Consider the following 26,100-nt stretch of genomic DNA (forward strand, 5'->3'; position numbering starts at 1 on the left):
CTACATTTTTTTTAATTCTTTTTTTAAATATCCTTTGAGAAACGTCATTCTTTTGTTTTAATTTTAGAATGTCATTGATGCGTTCTGGATTTCAAGTTTTTCCGCGTTTTCTTTGTAACTGCGTTTTCGGATAGCATCGAAATATGGAAAATTATTAGCAGTTTTTTTGTTTGAGCTTACCACATGTGAGTATATTTCTAAATGATAATGTTCATATTGTATTAGTAGATAGAAGTATTTTTTTTATATGGACCTATTTTAAAACCCAGAATTTTCTTTCCTTAACTCTGGAAATATACCTAAGACTCTGCTACTTTACTTGACATAAGTAAATAGGTTATTAATTTGAATTTAAAACGATATAAGCATTTATGCAGGTACGTATATCCTGCCTTTAATGTTATATATGTAGATACCGTTATATACTTAGGTTTGTAATTGGTATTCCATGATATAGTAAATAGGTTAAGTGGTGGTAATTTATAGCACCGTTTATGAAACTGACAGGATTTACGATTCAGTAGCTATGAGTAAACTGTATGTATCTTGTGCCTAACATTCGTGATCTACCCGAAGATATTTTTATTTAACGAGCTAATATATTTTGTGTACGTTAACTAGGTACCAACCTACTTTAATTTTGCTGATATCCTGAATAATGAGGTTATATCTCAAAGTTCTAGCAAATTTTGGAATAACCTTGTGTTGAAATGGAAATCTACGTTTGGCCTTTTTATAAAGAAAAATATTCTAAAGAAATATATATCAAACATAGTCTTAGCTTCATAAAAACGCCTGTCGTTTTTAATTAACGACCTTATAATAATCAAGGGCCTTTAAAAATTACCATGTCACTGCATATCTCACAAAACCAAACCATCAAAATCCCCTTTAAAAATAGAGCTCATTACACTAAAAAACTACCTCATTACTTACTCAAAAAGTCGACAATATTCGAAAAATTACTCGGAGTATTATCTAAGGAGCGTGGCGGAACAAACCGCCGTCACGACATCGGTACGGCAAGATAATTACCGCTAATCCGCGGTTGTTTCTCTTTCTTAGCCAAACGATTAAAATAATCATCACGACTTTAATACTCTGAAATGAGACGTTTTCTTCCCTGTTTTGTTATAACCAGGTAAGTTAGATAAGTAGAAGTAGGCAACGTTATCGTTATTCTGCATTTGAGGATTTGATTTTGTTTTAAGAGCTTTTCTTGCAAGGGATTGTTAGAGCACAAATTTTAGGGTTATACTGTAAGGTAGGTACACTTACGACTATGCAGTGGAAAATGGCTTTTGAAAATAAGCTAACAAGCTCATGAAAAAAATCTCAATTAGTGCATGAGGACAGGAAAGTTTAATTCATGGAAAATTTACAGTCTAGGTGCACAATGACGAAATATTAATAAGGTAGCTTTTTTACTAAAAACAAATCGTACAATATCTATGTACTGCTGTTTGTTTTACTTGCCAATTTATCTGAACCTACGTACAGTAATAACTGCAAACACAGCTACATTGTCGCAAATAATCAGTTAGCAACATCGCTAATAAAGCCTGCTTATTAGCAAATAGCTCATTAGTCGTTGTCTAAATATCAGTTAGATTAATTGGACGTTGACTGCTGTTCCCAAGTTCATTAGAGACCTTGTGATAACTTGCCATTTCCTACTGACTTTGTATGAGATCGTTATTTTTATTGGAAAGTAGAGCGAGCTCGGTTTCTAAGCTTTTTGTATGTATGGAAATGTTTTTAAGTTAGTTTCGGAACTATTTTAGTCCTTCTGGGAAAAGGGAAAAGTTTTTTAAACTTTTCAGTGGTTAAGGTTTGATTGAAGTATTCGTTGCTTGATTATTACCTATATGAATGAAATATATGGTGATATATGCGCATTTAAACAATTAGACGTTGTTCTACTCAAAAGTTCCTAGGTATATGTATCTGGTACCTAATTCTTTGATACTACCTACATTAAGTAGGTATTTAAAAGTACGTACTAAGGTACAATCAGATAGAGACAGATTTAGAATTGCTCAATCAGGGTTACCCAAGTCTCGAAATTAAGAATCTAACTGCATGGGAATATATTTAGGTACAACTACCTATTTGTAAATATATGTTGCAAGCAGCCAATACACTTTGTTAGTAATCCCTATACCTACATAGAATATACATTAACTTGTTCGGTGGTCAGCAAACGTGGAAAGGATCATTAAGTTAACTATGTAATGGCAATTTGCGGCAAGAAACAAGAGCCTTTCAGTATGTTACTTGGTTTTATACTTTCGAACTGTCATGAGCATACATCTTTATTAAGTTAAATTGCTCATTGAAGTACGAATTAGGAGCTTAGACTTTTAGAAGCGACAAGTCTTTTAGTAAAAAATTATGAGAGTTAAATCTCTTCATTAAAGGATTCTTGTCAAATGTTACCTAGGCTATACGAATGTCTGAACTGTACCTACTCTGACACTTTCCTTCATCTAATTTCATAATGACGCCGAAGCAAATTCTAAACAAATTAACATATACATTCTAAAAAAAACGCTACCGACTTACATCAATCATTTCGCGAAAGATTATTACTTAGAAAAAGCATCATTACACATGTGTTGTTTATCCACAAGCAAATAAATGAGCTCCAAATGACGTTTGATGATGAAATGACTTGACAAGAACCATCTATTGTTATCGATGCGTCGTGATGTCGTTTTGATTAGAAAACTAACTATATATAAGTAACGAATGTGGCGTTGGTCGCATCACAAATCAATTTCTCAAATTGAAACATGACTGTAGATACAATGCTTGTTTTTTCGTTTCTGCTCGGCCCCCATTGACGTCGGTGATTGAACTTCTAATTGGCAATGAGAGCTGTCATCGGTCACGCTGTTAGCTGCAGTCACGACAGTACTGCCCGCCAATGGACAGCTGCCCAACCACTCTATGTGACATTTTCAGCGCAGGCCATCTACCTAACCATTCTACAATCTATTACGAAACAAGTTTTTCCTCATGAGTATTTTGTTTTCTATTTAAGACTAACTGTACACTCTACATAAAAGCGTTTCAATAAGAACTATAAAGCAGCAGGAACCTCCATCTAGATTCATCAGTTGATAGTCGGAGTTGATGTAAAAATTACTACCGACACGCTAATAACCAAATTAGTTTTACCTATTATGATTAGGAATTTCCCGACGACTACGTCACATAAATAAAATTGAATGTTACGTAACGTAATAGAAAAATAACCACTTACATTGTAACAAGGTGACTGTTTTAATTATGTGGGAATGTTCGTTAGTCTGGTGGATGCCTATTAGAGATGATAGCGGGTAATCAAACAAGTATGTTTATAAAATGATACTTCCATAGTTTAGCGAGGGTATTCAACAGCTCGTGTCGCCGCCACTCTTAACGGTCTCAACTCATTACCAGCTCACGTTGTCTCAACTGTTTGTTGAGACAAAATGGCGGCGGCTGTAAATTACCATATTTTTAGTAAAATTGACACTTTGCCATTATCTACCGGTCGGGCACCGCAGTGGAGTCAACGCCCTCAAACCATCCGGATCTAATTACGTAGTGTCATTAACATTGCGGAGGCGGCACGTCGGCCTAGGAAATGGAATCGAATCATTAGTAGTTTGATTACAAAAAAGGCTTAATAGAAATATAATAACGTCCGACGGAGAAGAAATTGTAAAAAGATTGTAGAGCGATCCAATAATTGGCGGTTATTTGTCGATACGGTTTGGACCGGGTAATGGGTTGGGACGCCTCGACGTGACTCCAGGCCGCGTGGACTCCCCTCCCGGCCTCACTCATTATTGTTTACAGAGATTTGCAGATCGATCGCTATGATAGCATTCGCTCGATATGTGTATACTTAACGAGCACTTTTAAACTATGCTACCGTACTACTTTATCATGATTACTAAATCTGATTTACGAATGGATCAGACCTCCTTTCAAATTGGATTTGACAGACGGTTTGTGAAGAAGCATTCCCGATGTCAGTTTTTTCATCGTTTTCGTCAAATTTGACGTTGTACGTAAAATTTCTTCGCGTGTCATCATTCATGTTTCATCCTTTTATTGAAACGACACACCGAACAATGTTATAGCATATTCTATTCAGTAAATCTTTACACCAAGTGAAAACACGATTTGGCGTGAAGATTTGGTGTTAACAAAGCGTTTTGTGATCATTTATCGGCGGCTGCAACGGTTACTTACGAAATTCGCGTAAAACCGACGCCATTGAACGTTTACGAGTGAAGTTAGGCCACGAATGTAGCGTGGAGGGAAACTAACAGGCGTTTTGATGACAACCATAAATACGGATGGGTATGTTTTTAGCTTGTTTTGACAAATGCACAGCAATGCGTCATTACCAGGTCTTAGTTTTTGACAATGAGACTTAGTTTTACTGCTTTCAAATAAAATAGCATTGGCAGAAAAGGAATAGAACAACCTTACGCCATTCTCACATAAAAAATCTATTTTATGATATTGATCATATGGTATTTTGTCTAGTAAATATACAATATTTCATAGCATTCCTCAATCATCAAATACGGATTTTCTGTGTCCACAAATAGGTATAATTTATTCTTTTTAAGTAGCATTTAGTTATGATATTTATGTCGATCCACTTATACTGGAATTTATTTTTTTAATGTTAGTCTTAAATCATACCTAAACATTATAAGCAGCTTATTAAATAACCTATTCTTTCCCGCCCACACATTTTTAACACAAAAGAAGATATTAATATTTTATTAAAATCTTCAAATGTCAAAGTCGAAGAATGTGTGCATTCATTAGCTAGATAAGTAACGCAGACTAATGTGAAAACATAAAAAACAGTGGTCATGAATCGCCTGTTCCGAGGCCCAACCAAAGGTTAACAGCAAACTATAATAATTCTATACAAATCGAAAACTAAGCGTACGAGCGTGACGTATACAAAGTTATACGTGATAACCTGGTTTTATACATTTTTTGTAAAATTATTGCTATCAAGCAGTCACGTTGAGGCCGCAAGATGTTTGTGCAGTGTTAAAAACTTTTTGACAAATAAAACGGGGGGCTTAAAAAATAACTACGTGCTTCTTTATTTTGACAATTCACTCGGCCTTGCTCTATTTGTACTTATTTGTTATAGGAATTATTGTGGATCAAGACCGCAAAGCAGTAGGTACTTCTAACTGTATCAATTTCAGAAGAGACGAGGTATCTAGTGTGTATTGGTTTTCTTCATGATCTCGCATTTCGCGTTACTGGCTACTTTTTACTAGCTCGTGCTGGCCTCAAAATTCATTCACGGGGATTACAGGCATACAATTTCTTTTAGCAAAAGATAGAGCAGAAGCTTATAGCAATTAGCTTCTATCTATGATCAGAAAATCTTCCTTAGCTAATATCTACCTACTTAGTTATCGATATAATTACTTTATATTATATTTTTATTGTTACATTGTGATTTAAGGCAAATAATGTGTTAGCATTTTATCCAATTTCGTACGTAGGTACTCAGACAAGCCATACTTTGGTTAGTCAAATGGCTTTGTTGCAGGTACCAAAGCTACCCTTGTGCGTGCGCTATGCAATTTTCGTATATGGGATTGCAACTTGTTGAATGTCTATTTATTCGTACAGGTAGACGGTCCACTAGGTACCAATAGGTACCAATGTACTTATATTTGAGTTTCAAATAGTAACTTGTGACTTGTAAACCCTTCTTAAACTAAATGAATACTTACATGTGATATTTTTGTCTTTTATGTTCAAAATGCTTATTATATTTACGAATGACTTAAATCTATTTTGATTTCCCAACAGGGTTGCTCTTATCAAGTTCCTTAGTATTGTATCAACTTGTTCTGTAGGTATATTCTATGTGAGACCAATGCATAACCTAGAGTCAACGCCCTTTCTATAATTTACCTGTTGATCTCGGTATGATAGAATTGATAGACATCTGCTTATATTTTCCTTTATTCAAAAGCTTCCTAACGGGCATAACAGTTTTTACGTTCATCAACAATATTCTACGATCATTGCTTCAATGATCTGCCTACTTACCGTCATGATATCGATTTCATAAAAAAATCTATTGTATTTTAACAAAAAAGGCTTATTTTATGGTAAGCACGTCCTATATATTGTGTTTTACAATGAAATAATTAGCCTGATCGCTAACGGGAACATTTTTTATTAGGCTTCAGTTTTTCTTTGTACGTTTGTAATTTAATATTTTTTTGAACGAACCCCAGTGAGTGGGTGCGGGTAAAAAATATGTATTGTAAATAAATCAAGGTTAAGTGATATCGTTTTCTCAAACGAAAGTGGGTGGTGATTTATCGGAAACAGTGGAAGGAATCTCGAGCTTTTCAGGTCGTACCAGTGCACTGCTTTACAGCATCATGAAAAATATCTTCACATCTTCTGGAAGACCTAGACGGAGAAGGGTTGACAATTCTGTTGCAATGATTGTACCTAGATGTAATAACGTAAATTCAAGTGTAAATATATAATAAAATTAAAAATAAATGTATATTTTAAAAATCATATAAAAAGAGACATTTATATACAGGTAATGCGTGTTTGGCTATCCTTAATCCGAATTTTGATAAAACTTTCATTTGTTTTTACTTTCAGAAAGTTTTGTTAATTGGTAATAATAAATTACTGAGTGTGCCTGGATCTTTATGTATAGGTACAGATTATTCAATTGAAAGGAAAATTCTCATACCTACTACCTTAACTTTGTTTATTTATTTGTAGGTTATAGATTTCCTAGTAGATGATAAAAATAGTAAGAAAGCTTCATTGCGATGTGCCGTCACGATCGTTTTATAGATTTTAAAGATAACTTTTTAAATTATTTAAAGGTAACCTACAGTAGTTTCATAAACTAGCAATCTGTTCTATGTGGTAGTACAGACAACTTAGGTTATTAAGAAAAGGTGAAGCCATCGTAATTTAAACAGCACCTCCCACGAAGGCATGGAATATATCTCTACAATATTCATTTCAAATCTTTTGTAGGAATCTCTATCAGCAGACGCATAAAAACAAAGCCATATTGTTTTAAGACTCAGGTAATGCTCTCAAATGCTATTGTTGCTATCTGCGTGAGATACTTTACATTCCCAATTATCTCCAATGTTCACCTGCCCCTAAATAATTCGTTAATTCTCAGAGCTTAGCACGAGACTTTCTACCAAAAAATATTAGCTTTGTTTAAACACTCATTGTTACCTCACATTGCATTCCACATAAATGTTCTCCAACAAAAGCAAACAAAAAACAAACTCAGGATAAAGGAACCAAGGAAACAAAAAACAAAAAAAAAACATAATTCAATAATATAAATATTGCATTTATTTCAACGAATTCTGCAAATATAATAACTGTAGATAATAATTATAATAATACTATTCAGTTTACAAGACTTTCAATCTTTCCCTAGGCGGTCGAATCAACGCCGCAAAATACCAAAGAATTCTTTCACTGGCTGGCACAGGACTTTGTTTCAAATAACTATTTAGAATAACGTCATCTGAATAACAGTAAATGCAGATCGCATAAAATTAGGTTAAAAATTAAATTATACAAATTAAAATAAAATTATTGGAAGTCGTATTGGAGGCAAATTCAATATCAAGGAGTACGTCAGTCCTCGACGTAAATACGTTTAGGTATCTACATGACAAACAAAATAATAATAAAACTAAAGAACAAAAATAAATACAAACATAACAAAAATAAAAGAAAAATAACAGAAAGCGATATGCAAATAAACATGCTCAAAATCTAAAGTAAAACCATAATGCTGTAGTATGTATTCAAGAAATAGTAAATAATACTTATTATGTTCTTTACGACAGACCGGGATATTTGCATTTGAAAGATCAATAGAGACGTATCAAGGTGTTTAGAGTCGGTAGCGAAAATTTCCACGTAATAAATAAGGGCGCAGCGTCGCCCCGCAGCGCGTGCGCAGGGCGCGGGCGCATGCGCGCCGCGCTCGTGCGCCCCACGTACGCAACATTCTAATTTGAAGAAAATATTTGCATATCGCCTAACGCCCCAATCGAGGCCCACTCTTATGTAAATGTCACGAAAGAATAGCAAAAACTGGCGGGACCCCACACGACAAAACGGCTCATTATTATGTAAAAACCGACAAACTTCTAATGTTATGTCTGTATGTATTTTTGTACTTTTAGGCTCGCGCCCTCAGCCGAGACCCTTGCGAAAGATGCGAAGTAAACTAATTAGATACATTTATATCACAAGTTCTTAAGATGCCTCTACGAAACAAATAATATATTTATATCTACCTATAGATAAGAACTATCCAAATACACAATACGAACAGCGGTCGGAGATAATTTTACAATGCACATCGTTACAACTAATAGTATACTTTTAACTATTTACAGTGGAGCTCAAGAGAAAAATAATTTACAAAACACTTGGATCCTACAAGGCACCTTATTTAAATAATTAGACTTCAGGCTTCGCTATGACTTTACATAATAATAACTAAAACATTTAAATTCTCTAAAATATATAATTTGGTTTTCATTACAATCCTACAACAATCGACATGTCGCTAATACCTAATAGGAGTTTTAAATACGAACAACTAGGAAGAATAATATTATGCAACAGATTACTAGTCTATATCTCTCCGTAGTGTTGGTTTCCAATATGTGGAGCAAACTCAATATAATAAGGTAATAAAAACAAAGGAAACAATGGACACTGATGTGCCGTTTCCGAGAAAGTCTTGATTGGCGTCATTTAAATAATTGATTATTCATGTGGAGCGAAATGCATGTGCGCCAGATCGGTCCCATTAGATATACGACGTCCTTCACGCGTCCTAACTCCTACCATTGTTGTGCATCGACTGCATTCGTATGTGCTTGCAGCGGCCGCCCACCGGCCGGCCCGCCTCCGCGTCGGCAACACGTGCCGCGGCCGCGGCAGCGGTGCGCACACAAACAAATACCATTTACTCCTAAACACTGTCCCAACGCACAACTGTACAAAAAAATATCTATTTCACACTAATTTAAGATTTATATTATAATTCGAAGATTGAGTAATGTTTTTTACTGTTGCCACGCTCCGAGCTAGGTGCTCAGTAATTATCTGAATTACGAAATAATTTCAGAGATTGAATCGGCTGCGTACGTGCCGCCATTACCTTTTACATCGGCCGACCGACTTGGCGCATATTTATCTCAGTACTGTTTTGAATATGTGCATTTCTCACGGGCAATTATAGCTTAACTCAATCTGAAGAAGATTTAACATTGAAACACCAACACTACGGGGAGATAACGTTAAACTATTTCAGTTACACCTAAAATTTTATTTACAAAAGGACTCACTAGTAGGAAAGTAGCAACGACCGTCACGGCACGAAATGAGCTTCGCTCGAACTGCATTAATAATATCTTCATCTCGAATTGAACACATTCCAAGTGACAATGACGCGATCGAGCGGAGCTCGCCGCTGCGAGGTTCTAACGTAAGAGGGTGCGGGATCGCTCAGCGCTGGGAGGCGCGGGGCGACTCGCTCCGCGGTCAAGTTGTACACTCACCGTTTCCGGCGAGCTGAGGCCGCAGGAACGCGTTGTGCAGGTCGCCGCCCATGCCGCTCTCGAGCCGCGCCGCCATCTGCATGAGCGCGAGCGTGCTGTCCTCGCCGCCGCCCGCGCCGCTCTCCAGGCGCGCGCGCACCGCGGCGATGTGACCACGTGTAAACACATGGTCCTGTACCGAATACTTGTGACTGTACTTGAAGTCACACACTCGACACTCCTCTGGCGGCGGCGCGTCAGACACTTCCATCAGTCCGGCAGCCAGACGCGCCTTCTTCTCTTTGGCACGTGCATTTTGGAACCAAACTTGCACCACGCGTTTGGGCAGCCCTATTTCGCGCCCGAGCGCCTCGCACTCGGCCATAGTAGGAGTTTTATAGTCGCCGAATAATGATTTCATTATCTTTACTTGCAAGGATGACATTTGCGTACGATATCGCTTGCCAGGTGGTCGCGCCGACTGCTGTTGGCCGGGTAGAGGTGAGGTCGGCTCGTCTTCCTCGTAGAACTCCATAGTCTCGGAAGCGGTGTCGGAACGCTCGTCGGCGTCCGATCCGGGTCGTGACAGGTCAACAGGTTTGCTGAGATCTAAAGGTATCTCCGATTTTCCATGTTCTGGGCGTCGCTCAGATACTTCATTGTTTCCGCCACCGTTTTGTTGGGCGGCGGCGTGCGCTTGTAATTCACTTACGTAGCGCTTCATTGACTCCTCACTGTACTGCTTGATAAACTTCTCCATGTCTGAGTGAAAAGGTGGAAAAATAGGGGGCAACATGGGAGCCCCCGCTTGGGAAAAATTTTGCTGCCGGTCACTTTGTTGGGAGCCAAAACTAGGTGTTGATTCTGTACTTAATTCTTCATCAGGCAGCGCGTCTACGTTAATTTCGCCTCTCGCACACTGATCCGCATGTTTAGTGCTCAAATGACTTTCTAGTGCGCTCTTTACCTTGAACAAGGCTGGACAAAACGGACATCGTTTATTGATGACTTGTGCATGCGCACGAAACTGGCCTTTCCTCTCACGTGCTCGTGTATTTTGGAACCAAACTTGTACCACTCTTTTTTTTAGTCCAACTTCGCGTGCTATGTTTTCAAGCATTTTTCGCGATGGGTTAGATTCGATTTGGTATTTTTGGTAGAGGTAATCCAGTTGTTCAGGTAAAATAGTAGTTCTTAAGCGCTTGTCTTTTGGTTGTTCTCCAGTGTCCACTTCTTCATATTCATCAAATTTCCTCTTAGCAACTTGCTGGTTGAGAGCAGCTACTAATGGATGTCGAGCCTCATCAGTCCCAAGGGTTGCGTTTAATTGTTGCAGCTGCGCATGCTGCTGCAAGATCCCAAAAGGGGAATCCGGCGGGTATGTGGGAAATAGGTTTGGGTTCATTATGTGAACAAGTTGATGTTCCCGCCACAAATCAAACCGAGGGAAGACTAAGTTACATTTATCACATTGAAAATTTCCATCCTTTTCTTCACGTGGAGCGTGTGTTAGAGGAGTTACTGGCGTTAAAGGCGCTGGTGGTGCTGGAGACACGGGGTAGGTCGGCGCGGCCGGGGTTGGCGTGCGCGGCGGAGCGGGTGAAACTGGCACATGGGGAGGGTGATGCTCAACATTGCTAGAGTTTGAGTCCTCACTGCTCAATGTGGCAGCCACTTGAGCTGCGGCCGCCTGCGCCTGTGCTGATCTTTTAGCATCTTCTTCCTTAAAACAATGAGTTTTCTGATGTCTTATGAGTTCATAGTACCTTTGGAATACTAATTGGCACTTCTTGCATTGATAGTTAAGGCCTGGGGTGCGCTGAAATCTATTTGCGTCATCAGTAGCGCTTGCAGGCGGGTCTGCAGCTGGTTGATTTTCATAAACTTTTCTTGCTTTTTGGCGTGCATTTTGAAACCATACTACTATTACTCTTGGACTTAATCCCAACAACTTCGATAAATATTCGAGATCATCATCTTTGGGATATGCGTTGTTTTCAAAAAACTCTTGTAATACTTTGATTTGATAGTCAGTGAACCTAGTTCTGTTGGCGCGTTTGCCAGAAGACCCCGTTGAGCTGTTGGATCCGTTCGAATTGCCCCCGGAAAGTCCGAAATCGGCCGGTCCCCTGCCAGGACTGAGGCTGCGATTCGGGGTCAAAGGTAGGACGTTCGGGGGCGCGGAGTTTGGGGACGTGAAATTAGGATTCAGTTTTGGTGGTAGCATTGATGGATGTGGCGGCTGCGGTATACTCGTAGCCGGGATTGAATCTAATTGAGATTGAATCAGCGAGTTTAGAGATATATGCGTGGGAGTTTGCGGTCGCGATTTGTTTTGATGATGATGGTCATTAGTCTGTAAAGGTGCAGGACTCTGAGATGGTGCTTGAGGAAAGATAAAGCTCTTATCTTCCTGGTGGCGATCATCATACGAATTGTACTTTTCCTCCATTGATGGTTCATCATTAGGTTCTGATTTTACCTCCTGTTGCATAATCATGCTGTTGTCTTCAATCTTTGCCTTTTTTTCAGGCGGTGGCTTGCCTTCATCTGAGCTAGCCGATGAATCCAAGGTTGTGACTTTAGCTTCACCTGTCTTCTCATACTCCTCCAAGTTGAGTGTCGTGGAGGGAGGGTTGTTAAAGTTGTAAGGTGAATCCTTGTTCCGCTGACGCTCCTTGAAAAGAGTGTTTCTGAACCAATGTTTGATTACCTTTGTAGCAAGTCCAGACTGTTGAGCCATTTTCGCGATAGCTTCGTCGCTGGGCGAGTTGTTAATGTCAAAATGAGCTCGCAAAATTTTAAGTTGTTCGTCAGTGATGCGAGTACGAGCTCTCTTTTGACCAGCTGCAGCGTTAGCCTGCAAACAAAAGAAATCTTTGTTAAATACGAGCTTTTAGACCAAAGAAACCAAACGAGTTTACAGTCGTCAAAGGGTTCATTTATCTATAACGATATTAAGCAGGTAAGTCCGAATACTAAGGGAAGTCGTTACTAATAATAATGGTCGGACCCTTCATACAACAATAGATTCTCTGTCGCCTTGTGCAAACAGATAGCTAACGTAAATCGTCGAGCTTATCTTACAATACGCCGTAGATATCCTTATTGGCGACGATCGAATTTACACAGTAACTGACGAAAATAATATCAATGCGAAGCATTGTGTTTGTATAAGTAAATACATGTTATTTGTACGTCTCGACTAAATTTAACAGCTGAGGTAATTGCATGTTGCTAAATGATTGCGCAGTTATATACGACTTGAAATTGATTTTTAATTATTTCACTTCAAAACCGTCGTGGTTACTAGTCAATATAAATACAAATGAACGTTTTTGTGTAAGTTGTTAAATATCTCGTTTTTTATTGAAGATTTCTCAGCAAAGCTTTCGGCCTATTTTGTAAGTTAATCTGCGCATAACAATGTTACATACACAATACCTAAGATTATATTACGAAATTATTATCACTGCATGTATTTGTGTTAATTGGTTATAAATTCATCATTGTTTACATATGTAATACTGGTAATTATTATGGTAATATTGTGTCATACTGAATACGATTAAAAGATTATTCACTTCAATTTTATAAATTGCAGTTATTAATCTAATGCAATTCTATACTACAGTTAATGTGACATCGAAGTCTACTTAATACTAATTTGTATAATTCCTTTTATTTTTATGTAAATGATACTCAATGATGTATTCGCATTTGCTATGTTCACGTTATGTAAACGAAGGATACGTATATATACGTAGTAATATTGGTGTTAAATTAATTAGAATATAATGTTTACGTAAAAGACTCACCTGCTGCTGTTGCTGTAATAATTGCTGTTGTTTCATTTGCGCATCGTGAGCGAAGGGCATCGCGTCGAATGGCGGAGGAGGCAACATTAGAGGAACCAGAGGTGGCTGAAGGTTCATCGCTGCCAGAGCACCCACGTTCAAGCCCAGAGGGAGCCCCAACGATAACATCTGAGCCACCATCGGGTGCAGCTGACCCAGCTGCTGCTGAAGTTGGATCATGTTCAGAGCTGCTTGCATCTCTTGCACTTGCGCAGCTAGCAAAGCACCGGCTTGCGCATCTCCCTGCGCGTTTCCATTTTCATTGAAGTTAGCACTGTTATCACCACGTGGAGAGGGTGACCTCTCACCCTGCGGCGCAGGAGAGGCCGCCCGCGGAGAGTTCGGCGCACCTGATTTCCTCTCATACTCCGATTTGAACTGTTCGGCGAATTGCTCCAGGAATTCGAACGGTACTTTATCTTTATGCACTTCCTCACAATGAGTTTTAAGAACAAAAACACTAGAAAACTCCTTGTTGCAATGTTGACACGTCGATTTAGTTTCACCATCCGGGGGCTTCTCTTCTGGAGGCGGAGGCGGCGGGCTCGGCACGCGCGCCATCTCTCGCTCTTCTTGCATTTTTCTTCGCTGGTTTTCATTGTATTGCATGACGAGGTCGAAGCCGAAAGTTTCTAAAAGTTGTTTATACATTTGTGAATTGCGTTTGGGCGGGTTGCCCTTGGCGACCATCTCGTCAAGTGCAGCTGTTTCAGCTTCACCTAGCGGCGAATGCGCCCGCGCATCGCCAAACGGGCATGAGGTCGCTCGATGTGCGTCGAGTAGCTCCCCGGTAGGGAATGACGCGTGACAGCGTTCGCACGAAGCGCTACCTGCGCGCGGGGATCGCGGGCTACCTGGGCGCGCAGGGGGAGAGGAGCGCGGGCCCCCACTGCTTGTAGACGAAGGGGATGTATTTTTCGGCGACAACACGTCTTGTAAAATTTTGGCGGGGTCGGTCCGGTCAGGCTGCTCTACCAAGGGTCGCGACAAGTCCACGTGTCCGGCAGCGGCGAGTTCTTGCAATTTGCCAGCGCGTGTTTGATGTAGCACTGATCTCATGTGAATGTCCAGCGTACTGCCTTGTGTGTACGCTACTTTACAAATGTTGCATTTGTATCGTTTGCGATCGTCCTCTTCACTCGATGTACTCTTGGGAGTGAGTGTCAAATTAGAAGGCGCAGAGCCCGCCCCGGGCGACACGGGAGGGTTGTTATTATTCTGTTGTTCTTGCATCGCTCGCTTCAACTTATGCAAATGACTCACGCTATTGTAGTGAACAAGTAAAATATTCTTTTGCGTAAACGATTCTTTGCATACGTCACATTTGAATGGTCTATTTGGGTCAAGGTACTTTTCCATGGGGTAGGTTAGTTTTTCACCTTTCCTGTGCAGGAGTGTCTTGTTATGTGCGGTCAAGTAAGATTGGCGTGTAAATGCTACTTTGCATCGATGACATTTGTACTTTCTGTTCGGATCATTATAAGAATCTTCCGCCATTGACTGGGAGTTTAGGTAATCTTCCAAGAATTGTTGGTCTTTGTAAATAATTGAATCATCCGAGTTTTCAGCGTCATTATGTCCGGACTCATCAGCAACGGTTGCACTTGAGTCTCTGTCTTCCATATCTGCTAAGTCATCATCAGGCGTTCTTAAAGCTTCCTTGCGTAAAAGCTCCGCAGTTGCAGCATCCAAAGCTGTGCCTTGAGCAGCTTGTAATAGCGGGTTAGACGCTAAGCTGCGCTTGAATGCACTAAGCTCTTCTTCGGATAGCTCAGGGTGAGAAGTTTCGACGTGCTTTTGAAGAGCCAACACAGATCTAAAACTCCTTCCGCATAAGACACATTTTGTTGCATCTCTGATAACGTGATATTGTGAATGCAGTTGTAGTTTTTCAATCGTCTTAAATGCTAGACTGCATTGATTGCAACGGTACTTGTACACATGTTTCTCAGAAACCGACATGTTTGCGATGGAATTACGAGCGTGAGCTTCTCTAAAATGATTTTGAAGCGCATGAGCTGCGTCAAAGTAGCGATTGCATCCTTTCTTCCAGCACACGTAGCCCGGCCCTTGAGGAGTTTGCTTCAGTTCAAGATGACCGGACTCATTCTGATGTTGACATAATTCATCAACATTACGGAAAGTACGGTTGCATGTTGAGCATCTTTCCGTTTCGCCATCTGCGCTGCCTTCTGATCGAGGTGAGGAAATCTCTCGCTCATCATCCCCTTGTCGAGATTCGTCTCTTTGACCTTGGGTTCCGCCGTTCAACCAATGGCTCTGGTCAACAAGTAATAACAACCTCTGTAGGCCTTCAGAGTTCACGGAATGAATTTGCATGACATGTCTTTCGAGGGCTGGTCGTTCCTTGAAGCCATCTTGGCAAAGAGGGCAAATAAAATGTCGTGAAGGATCGCCATGTACGGAGCTAACGTGTGCGTGTAGGCGAGACTCGTTCGAGCAACTGAAGTTGCAATAAGGACACGTGTGTGGTCCCGGAGTTTCACGTTCTTCCTCTCTCTCATTGGCGCTTTGCTGAGTTGGTGGTTGGACATGTTGCTGCGTTTGTTGTTGTTGTTGCTGCTGTTGCTGTTGTTGCTGTTGCTGATGTTGTTCCAAAAATCTCATCATCTTTTGCTCTTGAGTCAACTCAGGTTTCTGGTCAATTGGCTCCTTAGAGTCTGTTAACAAAACAAAAGCAATGAAAATGTTTGTTTACATAACGAAGATTGATTAAACACAAATAGTACACGACGAACCTCCCGCTATGGAATCTGCGAGCCGAATGGATACAGATCTGTATGCCGTAAATCCACAATGTCTACCTACGTCTACGTGAGATTTATCTACAAAAAAGATTATTTCTATAAATGAAGCTCACTATTGTTCGGTGCGAGCGTTTGTTACTTTTCTGAATTGAAGTTAAAAATAAAATTCTTCTCTTTTATATTATTAGTAGGACTCGTTTTGTTTGCGACGTCCCGGCAAGACAAAGGTATCGCTCTATCCATCCCGTACGCACACATTCACAGAAGTATTAATGCTAACGTAACAAGTATATTGTAATTTCGCACACAAAGAAGATACAGGACGAGCAAACAATCATTGTTCATTATTACAAAAGGTTTCGAATATTTCGTTTCGCATCGGATCAAATGCATTGGGATAGTTGACGTATGTGAATGTGGGTGTGAGCGAGACGACAGTATGTGAGTGTGCAATTATTATTTTGACCAAGGATAAGTCCGCGGCAGCGTGTGAAAGACGCTGGGCCGCATTGTTTACGCTCAAATAAGGAAGGTGAAAGAAACGGCCGAGGGAGAGCTGATTCGTTAATGTAACGTTACAATTATAGTTTATTAGATGAGCAACAGACCGGCCTTTCATTGTATTCTCGCATAAATATAGAATTTTGGCAAAGAAGGAAACCGGAACAAGGAATACAAAAGTTCATATTAATGGAATATCTTGCGAATACTTAATGCATGCTACACCCCTATTTCGTCATCCGATAATTGCAGAAAAAACCAATGTGTTCGAAGCAAGGCATCGAATTTTCACTTAATTAAAACTGGTGATTAATTCACAGTCGAGCGAAGCTGAAACCAGTCGTACCCCTGTCCGGGAACCCGTTCTATAGTTTTAAGCAGTTAAAACCGTTACATCTAATGAAGGGGAGAGGGATAAGTAAATCCGAGTGCGTAATAATAATGATAGCGCAACTGACCCTAATTCCAGAGTGACCAGTGAATGTAATTATTTATGATGTAAAGTCGCCGTCCCACAGTCTGGTAGGAGCATAGAACAATGGCCAGGTAAAAGGACCTTGTCTGCATAAACGCGATCTCTGACGCTTTTTGTCAATGGACAAAGGGTCTTTTCTAAGGAAACACCACATCGTTATAGCATCGTAAAGTAAGTATTGTGCAGTGTGAGTTTTGTTTTGCGAGATTTAGGTCAGGATTTTTACAATGTGGCGTCAGGGACACAATGGGAGCTGGACGTTTTACTGTCTTTGCGCACCGGTGTTGCGAGTTCGAGTTTCGAACTGAGTCTGCAATATGCCTGCGTATTTAAGTCTTTTCAGTTGATTTTTAATACGCTAAAGTGGGCCCAACAGACCATTAGGGTCCCTACTGTATTGAAAAGTCTCGATGCTATATAACCTGTTCACTGAAATTATGTCGGATATTGAATCGAAAGTTATGTATTATTGTTTTCAATCTTTTGGTGAATAATGTCTGAGACGTCTTTATTTGATCTTAGCTCGTTAAAGCAAAAAATCTTTTGAAACAGGGTGCTGGTCTTGTATAACGAATTAAATTATAAACCGGTTTTTATTCTGGTTTAATCATATTGATGATAGGGACAGTAACTAATGAATCAGTAGCCGAGGGGTAAAACAGTGACAGACTCAAAGGAAGCTACACAAATGACGTCGCAAGACATAAAGCATGATGTTTTTTGTTGCTATGTGGAGTACTTCCAGAGCGTGTGAATTTAAATGAATGCAATCTTCCTCAAGAACACATTTAGTTCATCGTCGTGTTTTACAATGAACCGTAAGCAATTGGAAAACCTAAAATTTAAATCAAAATCGATCGTTTAAAACGGCTCTCTCAATAAGGTGAAAATAAGTAATAAGCATAAACATGAGGCCCACAATGGTGTAAGGCGGATTTCTTTCGCCTCCACATTTCTCTCGGAGTTTATCGTATTTCACCGTGGCCATAAACATGCACGGGGCGATGCGGCCGGCGACATTGTGCGATGATGTAGCAGCCTCATCACAAGGGGGCAATCATCCTTAATGCGCGACCGCCACATACGTAATGCGAGTCATTGTCCCGTGTGCGGTACTTATGGAAAATTCGCGTTCTCAATTCAAATCTTCTCTCCGTCTCTCTCGCGCGCGGGGCGGAGCCGCCTCCGACCAATGACGGCATCTGACTCTGGCGACACCGTGTAAGGCGTACGTTATTAAAGAAACCTGTTCTAATGTTGCGCGCTTTAAATTAAATTTTGTTCGTGTGTAATTATCTCATTATTGTGATTACGAATTCTTCGCTAAATGCTCATCGCTTAAAATGGAGATTGCCTCTCAGATTGAACACGGAGTGACGGTCACGCGATAAACGATAATGAAGCCCGTTGACGAAAACGGAGTGCACGATGTGTCCTCGTATCATCTCACAATACTCACAAATTAACATCAAACAAATCTTTATGTTTGTTGACACTATTCACAGAAAGAAGTTCACTTTGAAAAAACGCAGAACAAAATTGATTAAGGAACGAATCGGTTTAAATTGGAAACCGATAGTGACGTTTCGAAATCACATTCATAAGTCGACTCAGTATTACTTTATCGATACGAACGCCGGTAATGGTTTTGGTTGAATTAATTTTAATGGGATTTTTACGCTTTATAGAATAAAAATGTTACGAAATGTGTTTAGCACAGGAGTAATAAATAATAATAATATTTTTCGTTGTGTCGCGTTCGTTTATTGATTGAATAAAGGTTGTCACGAGCGACATCTAGCGCTGAGCAGAAAAACTGAGCAGAATGCGCACGCGCATCTAATCGCTTTTCGATCGTGAATGGTTTTTATGTTGCCATTGTGTAGACACTAGCGAGCACTACGTCTAGCTAGAATACTTACTTTTACATTGTTAGTAGGGTCGTTCGTTATGTAACTAACTAATTATCATTAAGTTGTAACTTACGGAGACAACGCCTTGAGGAAGTTAATGTGCAATAACAATAGACCAGTCACGGTTGGAAAATTATTAGTTGACAAATAAGCAATTTCCTTATTACCACTCTAGTGAACATGAAAAGACAAACGAGGACTAAATATGATAAAAAATTACCAATTAAATTGGATCACTTGTTTACGACTATAATAGCTATTTCTAAACCAAATACTGAACTGTTTTGTAGGCAATTTGGGAGGTTCGTCAAATGTATGAAAATTATTAGCTAAAGTACTTACCGTTATCTTGTTGATCATATGGGCTGGTCAACTCAGTCGGTTGAGGGATGACTTGGAATAACTCCGCGACATCAGGCGTTGGATCTTTGCCCTCAGATCTACGCTGTAACTGATGAATTTGTTCCATCTGTAGATGTTTGACAGATCGAACATGTTGCAGTAGTGGGAGGCGATGAGGGGCTCCGAAGCCACAGAGAGCACAGCGGTACACTCGTGGTCGCTCTCGAGGCATACGCGCCGCACACTCGCGAAGATGTCTCAATAGTAAGGCAGCAGCCTCGTGTCTCGCACCGGCAGCGTGAAGCTGCAGCTTGTGCGCAGAATTGGTATAATAGTCACAGGCACAACATCTCACTTGCACTCCACCAACGCTCGCTCCACCTGTTCCTACACCTCCGCAGAACTTCAGTTTCCATTCGTTCCTTGGACCACCTTCTTTCACGTGGTTTACATGCTGCAGCCTTTGCAAATGCTTGTCAGTTTTACAATGAAGCTGGAAGTTGGCCTTTAAATTGGTTTTGTAGGTGCAGAGTTTGCAAACGTAATGTCCTGCAACTAAAGCCAAAATCTCCTGTTCTCTGATCTTTGTTCGGTCTTGGGCCAGATGATGACCTAGCGCTTCTAAGGAGTCTGTTGAGAAACAATTGCAGATGCAACAGTGGTACGTTCTCTCTGGCTCTGGGTCTGCTGGCTCTGGTGGTGGTTCCATGGCCTCTGGATTTAAACCGACATCTAGATGGGCACCTAGTTCAGGTGGCGAAGGGCCAGGTCCTCCAGTCATCAGTTGAATCATAAGCGCTTGGTTATAAGCCATATCAGCGAGAGCTGCCTCAGGATTGGGTGGCGGAGCATCACCTCCATGGAAATGAAGTAAGCTTTCAAGTTGTTGTTGGCTTTGTTGTCTGTGATGGAGTGCTGATAAAGTCTGCATATGTTTTACATTTTGTTGTAGCACCAGCATGTTATGTGTATGCTTTTCTGAAGTCATATGTATTCTTAGGTTACGAGCTACATTTGTCTCATAGTTACAGACATCGCAGCGGAAAGTAGGCTTTGGTTTTTGACCTAATGGTGAATGATGTGGCAGAGGCGGCTTGTGAGGGCCCGGAGGCGTATGTTGTGGCGCTGGTGGTAAAGTACCTTCTCCAGGGTTTCCACCGTTTTGAAGCTCTTGCATATTATTTAAATGCTTGTCTGATTGCATATGTATACTTAGGTTGCCCTTTGTCGTAGTTGAGTAATTGCACACTTCACATCGATATGGTTTGTATCCACAGGTGTAGGTTTCCCCACGTGCGAGCCGTGGATGAGGCTGACCAGCTATGCAGTAAATACAGCTCGTTTCAGCTTCAGGATGTTTCTCTTTCATATGTATTTCTAGGGTCTCTTGGTATTTGTAATGCCAATTACATTTAGGACATTTCAAGGTTTTACAGGAATTTCGGCTGTGCATACCGGCTAGCGGGCCACCTAATCTTCCAGAATTCAATATTAGTTCACATTTTGGACAGTCAGCTCCTGAAGGCCTTCCTCCAAGATGGTCTGGACACACACCTATCGTCGTGCCAGAGAGGAAGGCAGGGGGAGTCGCTTGAAACGGTGGGGATGAATTGGGACTAGCCCGTGGTTGTACTGATGCATTTATCGTGTGTGGATGTGCCACGGAGATCAAGGAATGTTGTGGCATTAAAGATTCAGCTATTGATCGTGGCGGTCTCCACGCCGATGTTGGGCTTGGCTTCCTATCATCGCATGTACCATTTAGTAGCATTGATTCGGTATCTCTGTCGGTCGTCATTAAATCTTGTCGCTTATCTAGCGACGGGCTCGGTAATTCCGTCATGTTAGGGCTTCCTGAAGATGATAATCGAGGTGGCGCAGCAGCACCTACAGGTTCTAAAAATGAGACTAGTGGTTCTTTATCTTTGCCTACGCATTGGATAATAGCTGAGGCATTCTCTCTTGATAAGGCGTCTCTTTCAGAGTCCAGTAACGATAAACTATGGTCCGCTTGCGCATGCGCTACAAATGATTTTGCATAGCCAAAACTTAATTTACATATAAAACACATTAAGATCGGTTTGACTGGCACGCTGACGGGACACTCAGCTGGAGGAGATGGCGGTCTAGGAACGTCTTTTCCCCCTCGAAAACTAAATACTCGATAACTGTGCATAACGGGCGCATCGGGTCTCGCCCGCGCCCGCTCTGCTGCCAGTCTTCCGTAAAGCGCGCCGTATAATGAAGGGTTTCTTGACACGTAGAACGCGCTCGCTATCTGTGGGAAATCGAGCTGTCTCTCCACGACGTTGTTGTCGCGACTGTCCACGATGCACCCGGGTTCTATTTTGGGTAGATCGGGTATGCTCGTTTCTCCTTCTGACAATTCGGGGTCCTCGATGATGTAGGCGGATCCATCAGGATTGTAGACGATCTTGCCATCGAATCGTTCTACATCGGAGGAGAGCGGCGGAGAATCTCGGTGCGAGGTGAGATCAACGGCGTCGGGCGCGGCAGGGGGTGAGGTTGGCGCGGGCGCAGAGGAGGGCGCGGGGGTGGGCGCCGCGGGTGCCGCGGGCGCGTTGCGCGGTTCTTCCTCGGGACTCATGTCGCCGTCGTCGTCGTCGGGTTCGAGCGCGGCTGAACTCTGCGGATCGTCGCGCTTGCGGCGCCGCTTGCGCTCCGGGGGCGGGCCGCTAGCGGGGCCGCCGGGCTGCAGCGGCGTGGGCATGGCGCCGGGCGTCAAAGGCCGGCATCACATGCTCTCCTGCAACAAATAACCACACACTTTAAACACCTGTTCTATAGCATTTATCTATTTGGCTTTTTATACGTATTAACATGATGTATTTAATGGTCAAATATTTGGCTAGTGGGCATCAGACCGCTACTGAACGGTAAACTGTCCGTAATCAATCAATCACCTATTTCTCACGGACCAGTTTCATGTAACTGAAGGTGACTGTTGAATACATTTGTGTCGGGCGCGCAACCGGAAGTAGGTGGGTCATCGTTGTGTCACTGTGTTGTTTTCCAAAGATAGATCCTGCAGTAGGTGCCCTATTTAAATTAGGCGGATGTACATACATACATTAATGTTGGTCATAATGCAATATTTGTCAGTTAGAAACCAATGAATCATAAAATAGTCTGCTTATCCATAAAATGTTTGAACTTATTAATACCGTCTTTTTGATAACAGATAAGCCACAAGTTCCCATCGGTATATCAAATTAAAATACATGGTAATCGTTATCTAACTGACATTTGCGCAAACAACCACGATCAATTTATCCGTATGACAGCTTGTCAACGTTGTCAATGCTGACACTATTACAATTAAACAACCAACAAACCTAGGCCTCGACAAATTTAAAATTTATTGCGGGAAGGTATGTTTTCGCAGTATAATAGCTCTTATAACCGTTGACATAAGACTTAGTTAAAAGGAAACTTAACGCAATGAAACATAAAGAGGCAATCTAGAATAAAAATTCGTTAAAAACGAGATTAAGCCGTCATCTCCGTTATCTAACGTTATCAAAGATACTTGTCCTACAAATACCTAACGAAGACTAAAATAATATATTTACTTAGTTGACAGTCGAGATAATCGATGAAAAATATCACATGACACAAGGAATAAATGATTATTACTGAGAAATCGCACCTCTTAGACATGAGATTAACAATGGAACTATAGAAAATAGAACGTCAGAATTATTGTCCTAAGATAAACTTATCAATCAAATCAAAGGCTGTTTTGGAGCTATTGAACTGAAATTCTAACAAGCACAGTTTTAAAAAGGTGGAAATTGAAAATAAGAACCTGTCCTACGAACAAATGACTGTCTACATAAGGAAACGTGCTTATAAGATGACTAACAAATATATAAGAATTAAAGCAATTCAAATTAATCCAACTGACTAATTTGTAATTTCGCAATAGTAATCAAGTGCCGACTAATGAATGATTAAGCCAGGATGTGATAACAGAACCATTACCGCAAATACCCGAATCCTTACACCGGATGAACTGACTGATAGTAAGTTATTAGTATTTAAATTATAACATATGTTAGTTAACTGAATTTATGACTTAATTCCTGTCACATTGGCAACAGTAATGGCACATTTTTGCATCATTATATTGGGTAAAGATTAAAATATTTTCAGCTTGGTAGACTTAGAATAGGGTAGACAAGACACTGAAGTGAACGATAAGAGTGATGATGATAATGATGTAGGAAAATAGAACATATCGGTCTAAAGACTTTTGAAGTCATTAGTGTCATAAGGTTATGAAATAGAATTTCAAGAAAAGACAAGTATAAATTAAAAACTTGTCCTACAAGACAAAATGTGTTATTTCAATATGATAGTGGTTTGATATTTCGACGAGAGTAAAGATAAGAATTCTAATATACCTATGTTTGACATATTTTGTAGATTGAATCATCATTCGCCAATAGCGTGATTAATATTTTATTTTCATAGTCATGTGCTTCAATTGATTTGTATGGAATGTTACTGATTAATGCGTAGTAAAAAGTGCCTAGGCTTAATTTTTTTTTTTCTTTTACTATTACAAGTCCTTTCATCGTACGCTTCACTATCCTGCAGAAATGCTAGTACTTTTCAAAAGGTACAAAGGAATAGTTAAAAAAAATAAAGTTCAGATGAATTATTAAGAATCCGCGTATTTCTAAGCTCGAAGATTTTTTGTGCTAAAATTGGCGGAAATAACACAAAACTAACGCTATTAAAATTCGAATAAAACTCCTTGTCAATGTCAACAAAGTTTTATTACCAAGACCTTGGTTTTCCTATAGATTATAATGTGAACCACGCCTAAGCATTTGTTTGCATTACAACGGTCGAGTGTGGCCCTTGAAAACCTCATTTGATAATTGATATCAAACGGGACTTGATAATGTAAATATTTGAAAAGATATATTTTTGAATGAAAGAGTATCCTTATTCTGTTGGATTGAGGTAATGATAGAACGTTGTTTGTTCTTGCATAGATAATATCATTCATTTGACCACGCCTGAATAATTATGTAAAATAATAAGATTTCAAAGTAGGTACGGCTACACATACACATCTAATAAAAAGCACACATTTTTCAACGTAATATTTTTCATTTATTCAACAGTACAGATTTTCTATAGGATTTAACGGACAAATGGAAAGTCCTCATATGATTATCATCCCTTTGATGACTCATCATTCCACTAGAATGCTTAATTACATTCAAGTTAGAAACCTAAATCATGATGCCAATAGAGAGGATTTCCCAAACACTTGGCAAAAGAATAAAACAGAAGCGACAGGTGGTCCTTCCACCTCACCCTTTGTTATAAAATTTTAAGCAATCAATCCAGAAGAAGCCAATACCTCTAAATATTTAAGAATTTCTATACAAAAGTAGAAGTAATAAACAAAGTTTTCTATTAAACTTCTTCTAAGACAGCCTTGTACTAATATCGAACAGTTTCTGAGAAAAATCTAACAGGATTACCATACACGCTGCTTAGAAATGCATCACATGCAATTATAAGAAACTATCAAGTGACAAAGTAAAAAATACTAATTACACATAATAATTATACTAGTTCTCAGCAATAGCAATTTGTAGTACATTTCGCAGTGCTAATGTGTATGGAAATTATGCAAAGAGCTGGTAATTAGAGTCGAGGTGAATGGTCCATAATGCCATAATTTACTCCTATCTACTTCTATCTCTTATTTTTAATAGAAACGGCACAAACTATCTTAAAGATACAACAAATAAACAGACGTTTTATATGAAAACAAGCCACCGGTATTAGCACAGTGTTTTACTTGATAATACCACATAATACGCGCGAAAGTATCATTAAAATGTATGGAAAAGCCAAATCAAAAGGTTCGTCTGTCAAATGTGTCTATAATTTGTATGTTGCAGTTCTTGAGTGGCACTCACTGAAGTAAATGTTTAATGTGGGCACACGTGCGCAGATTCCCATCGTTACAATCAGTGGTGTTGTCAATTTCCACCGATACCCCGATGCTTGCAGCAGAACTAATTTCCGATAAACACGCACACATATGTACCACATAGCTACGTTCGAGTGCAAATTACACGTACATATGAGTGTGTGAGCGTGAGAAAAGTACGGCGGATACAATGGTGCATGTGTGCGTCGATACTGACGCAATTTGCTCGTACGTATTTGCCATACAGTCGCACGGCGGACGCTGCGCACGCGCACCGCTACGCCCGCATCGGACTCTCCTACAATAGTTATCGAGCCCGTCATAATGAAGATGCGCGCTTTTCAAATCATTAATGAGGCTCCCACAATGTAATTGATAGCGACTATAGCAACCATTCAATAACGTTTTTGTCAATGTCCAATTTACGAATACAGTATCGTGCATGATCGCTGGCTAATCTCACTTGTTTATCTAGAGAGAAAGCCAATCGAAAAGAAATTTAACGAGGTAAACTCAATGGGAGTGAAATTAACAATGATATTATACTCGGATACCATTAAATCCTATAATTAGCAGAGGCAATGGCATGAAAAGTCAATCAACATACTCATTACCGTATCCGCGGAATGGGAGTTCGTGAGCCA

General features: G+C 40.1%; 1 protein-coding gene across 1 annotated transcript in view; it reads right to left on the reverse strand.

The window, feature by feature from the left end:
* The window catches only part of LOC110370192 (zinc finger homeobox protein 4), a 122,897-nt gene that overhangs the window by 64,494 nt on the left and 32,303 nt on the right, over positions 1-26,100 (reverse strand). Inside the window, exons 2-4 of the mRNA XM_021325933.3 lie at positions 19,474-22,240; positions 13,436-16,155; positions 9,639-12,477 (exon numbers count right to left, since the gene is read on the reverse strand). Of these exons, the coding sequence (XP_021181608.3) occupies positions 9,639-12,477; positions 13,436-16,155; positions 19,474-22,204 (8,290 nt within the window). The 5' untranslated portion in view covers positions 22,205-22,240. The remainder of the gene's footprint in view (positions 1-9,638; positions 12,478-13,435; positions 16,156-19,473; positions 22,241-26,100) is intronic.

The sequence above is a fragment of the Helicoverpa armigera genome, chromosome 11, assembly GCF_030705265.1.
Source record: "Helicoverpa armigera isolate CAAS_96S chromosome 11, ASM3070526v1, whole genome shotgun sequence".
Taxonomy (NCBI): domain Eukaryota; kingdom Metazoa; phylum Arthropoda; class Insecta; order Lepidoptera; family Noctuidae; genus Helicoverpa; species Helicoverpa armigera.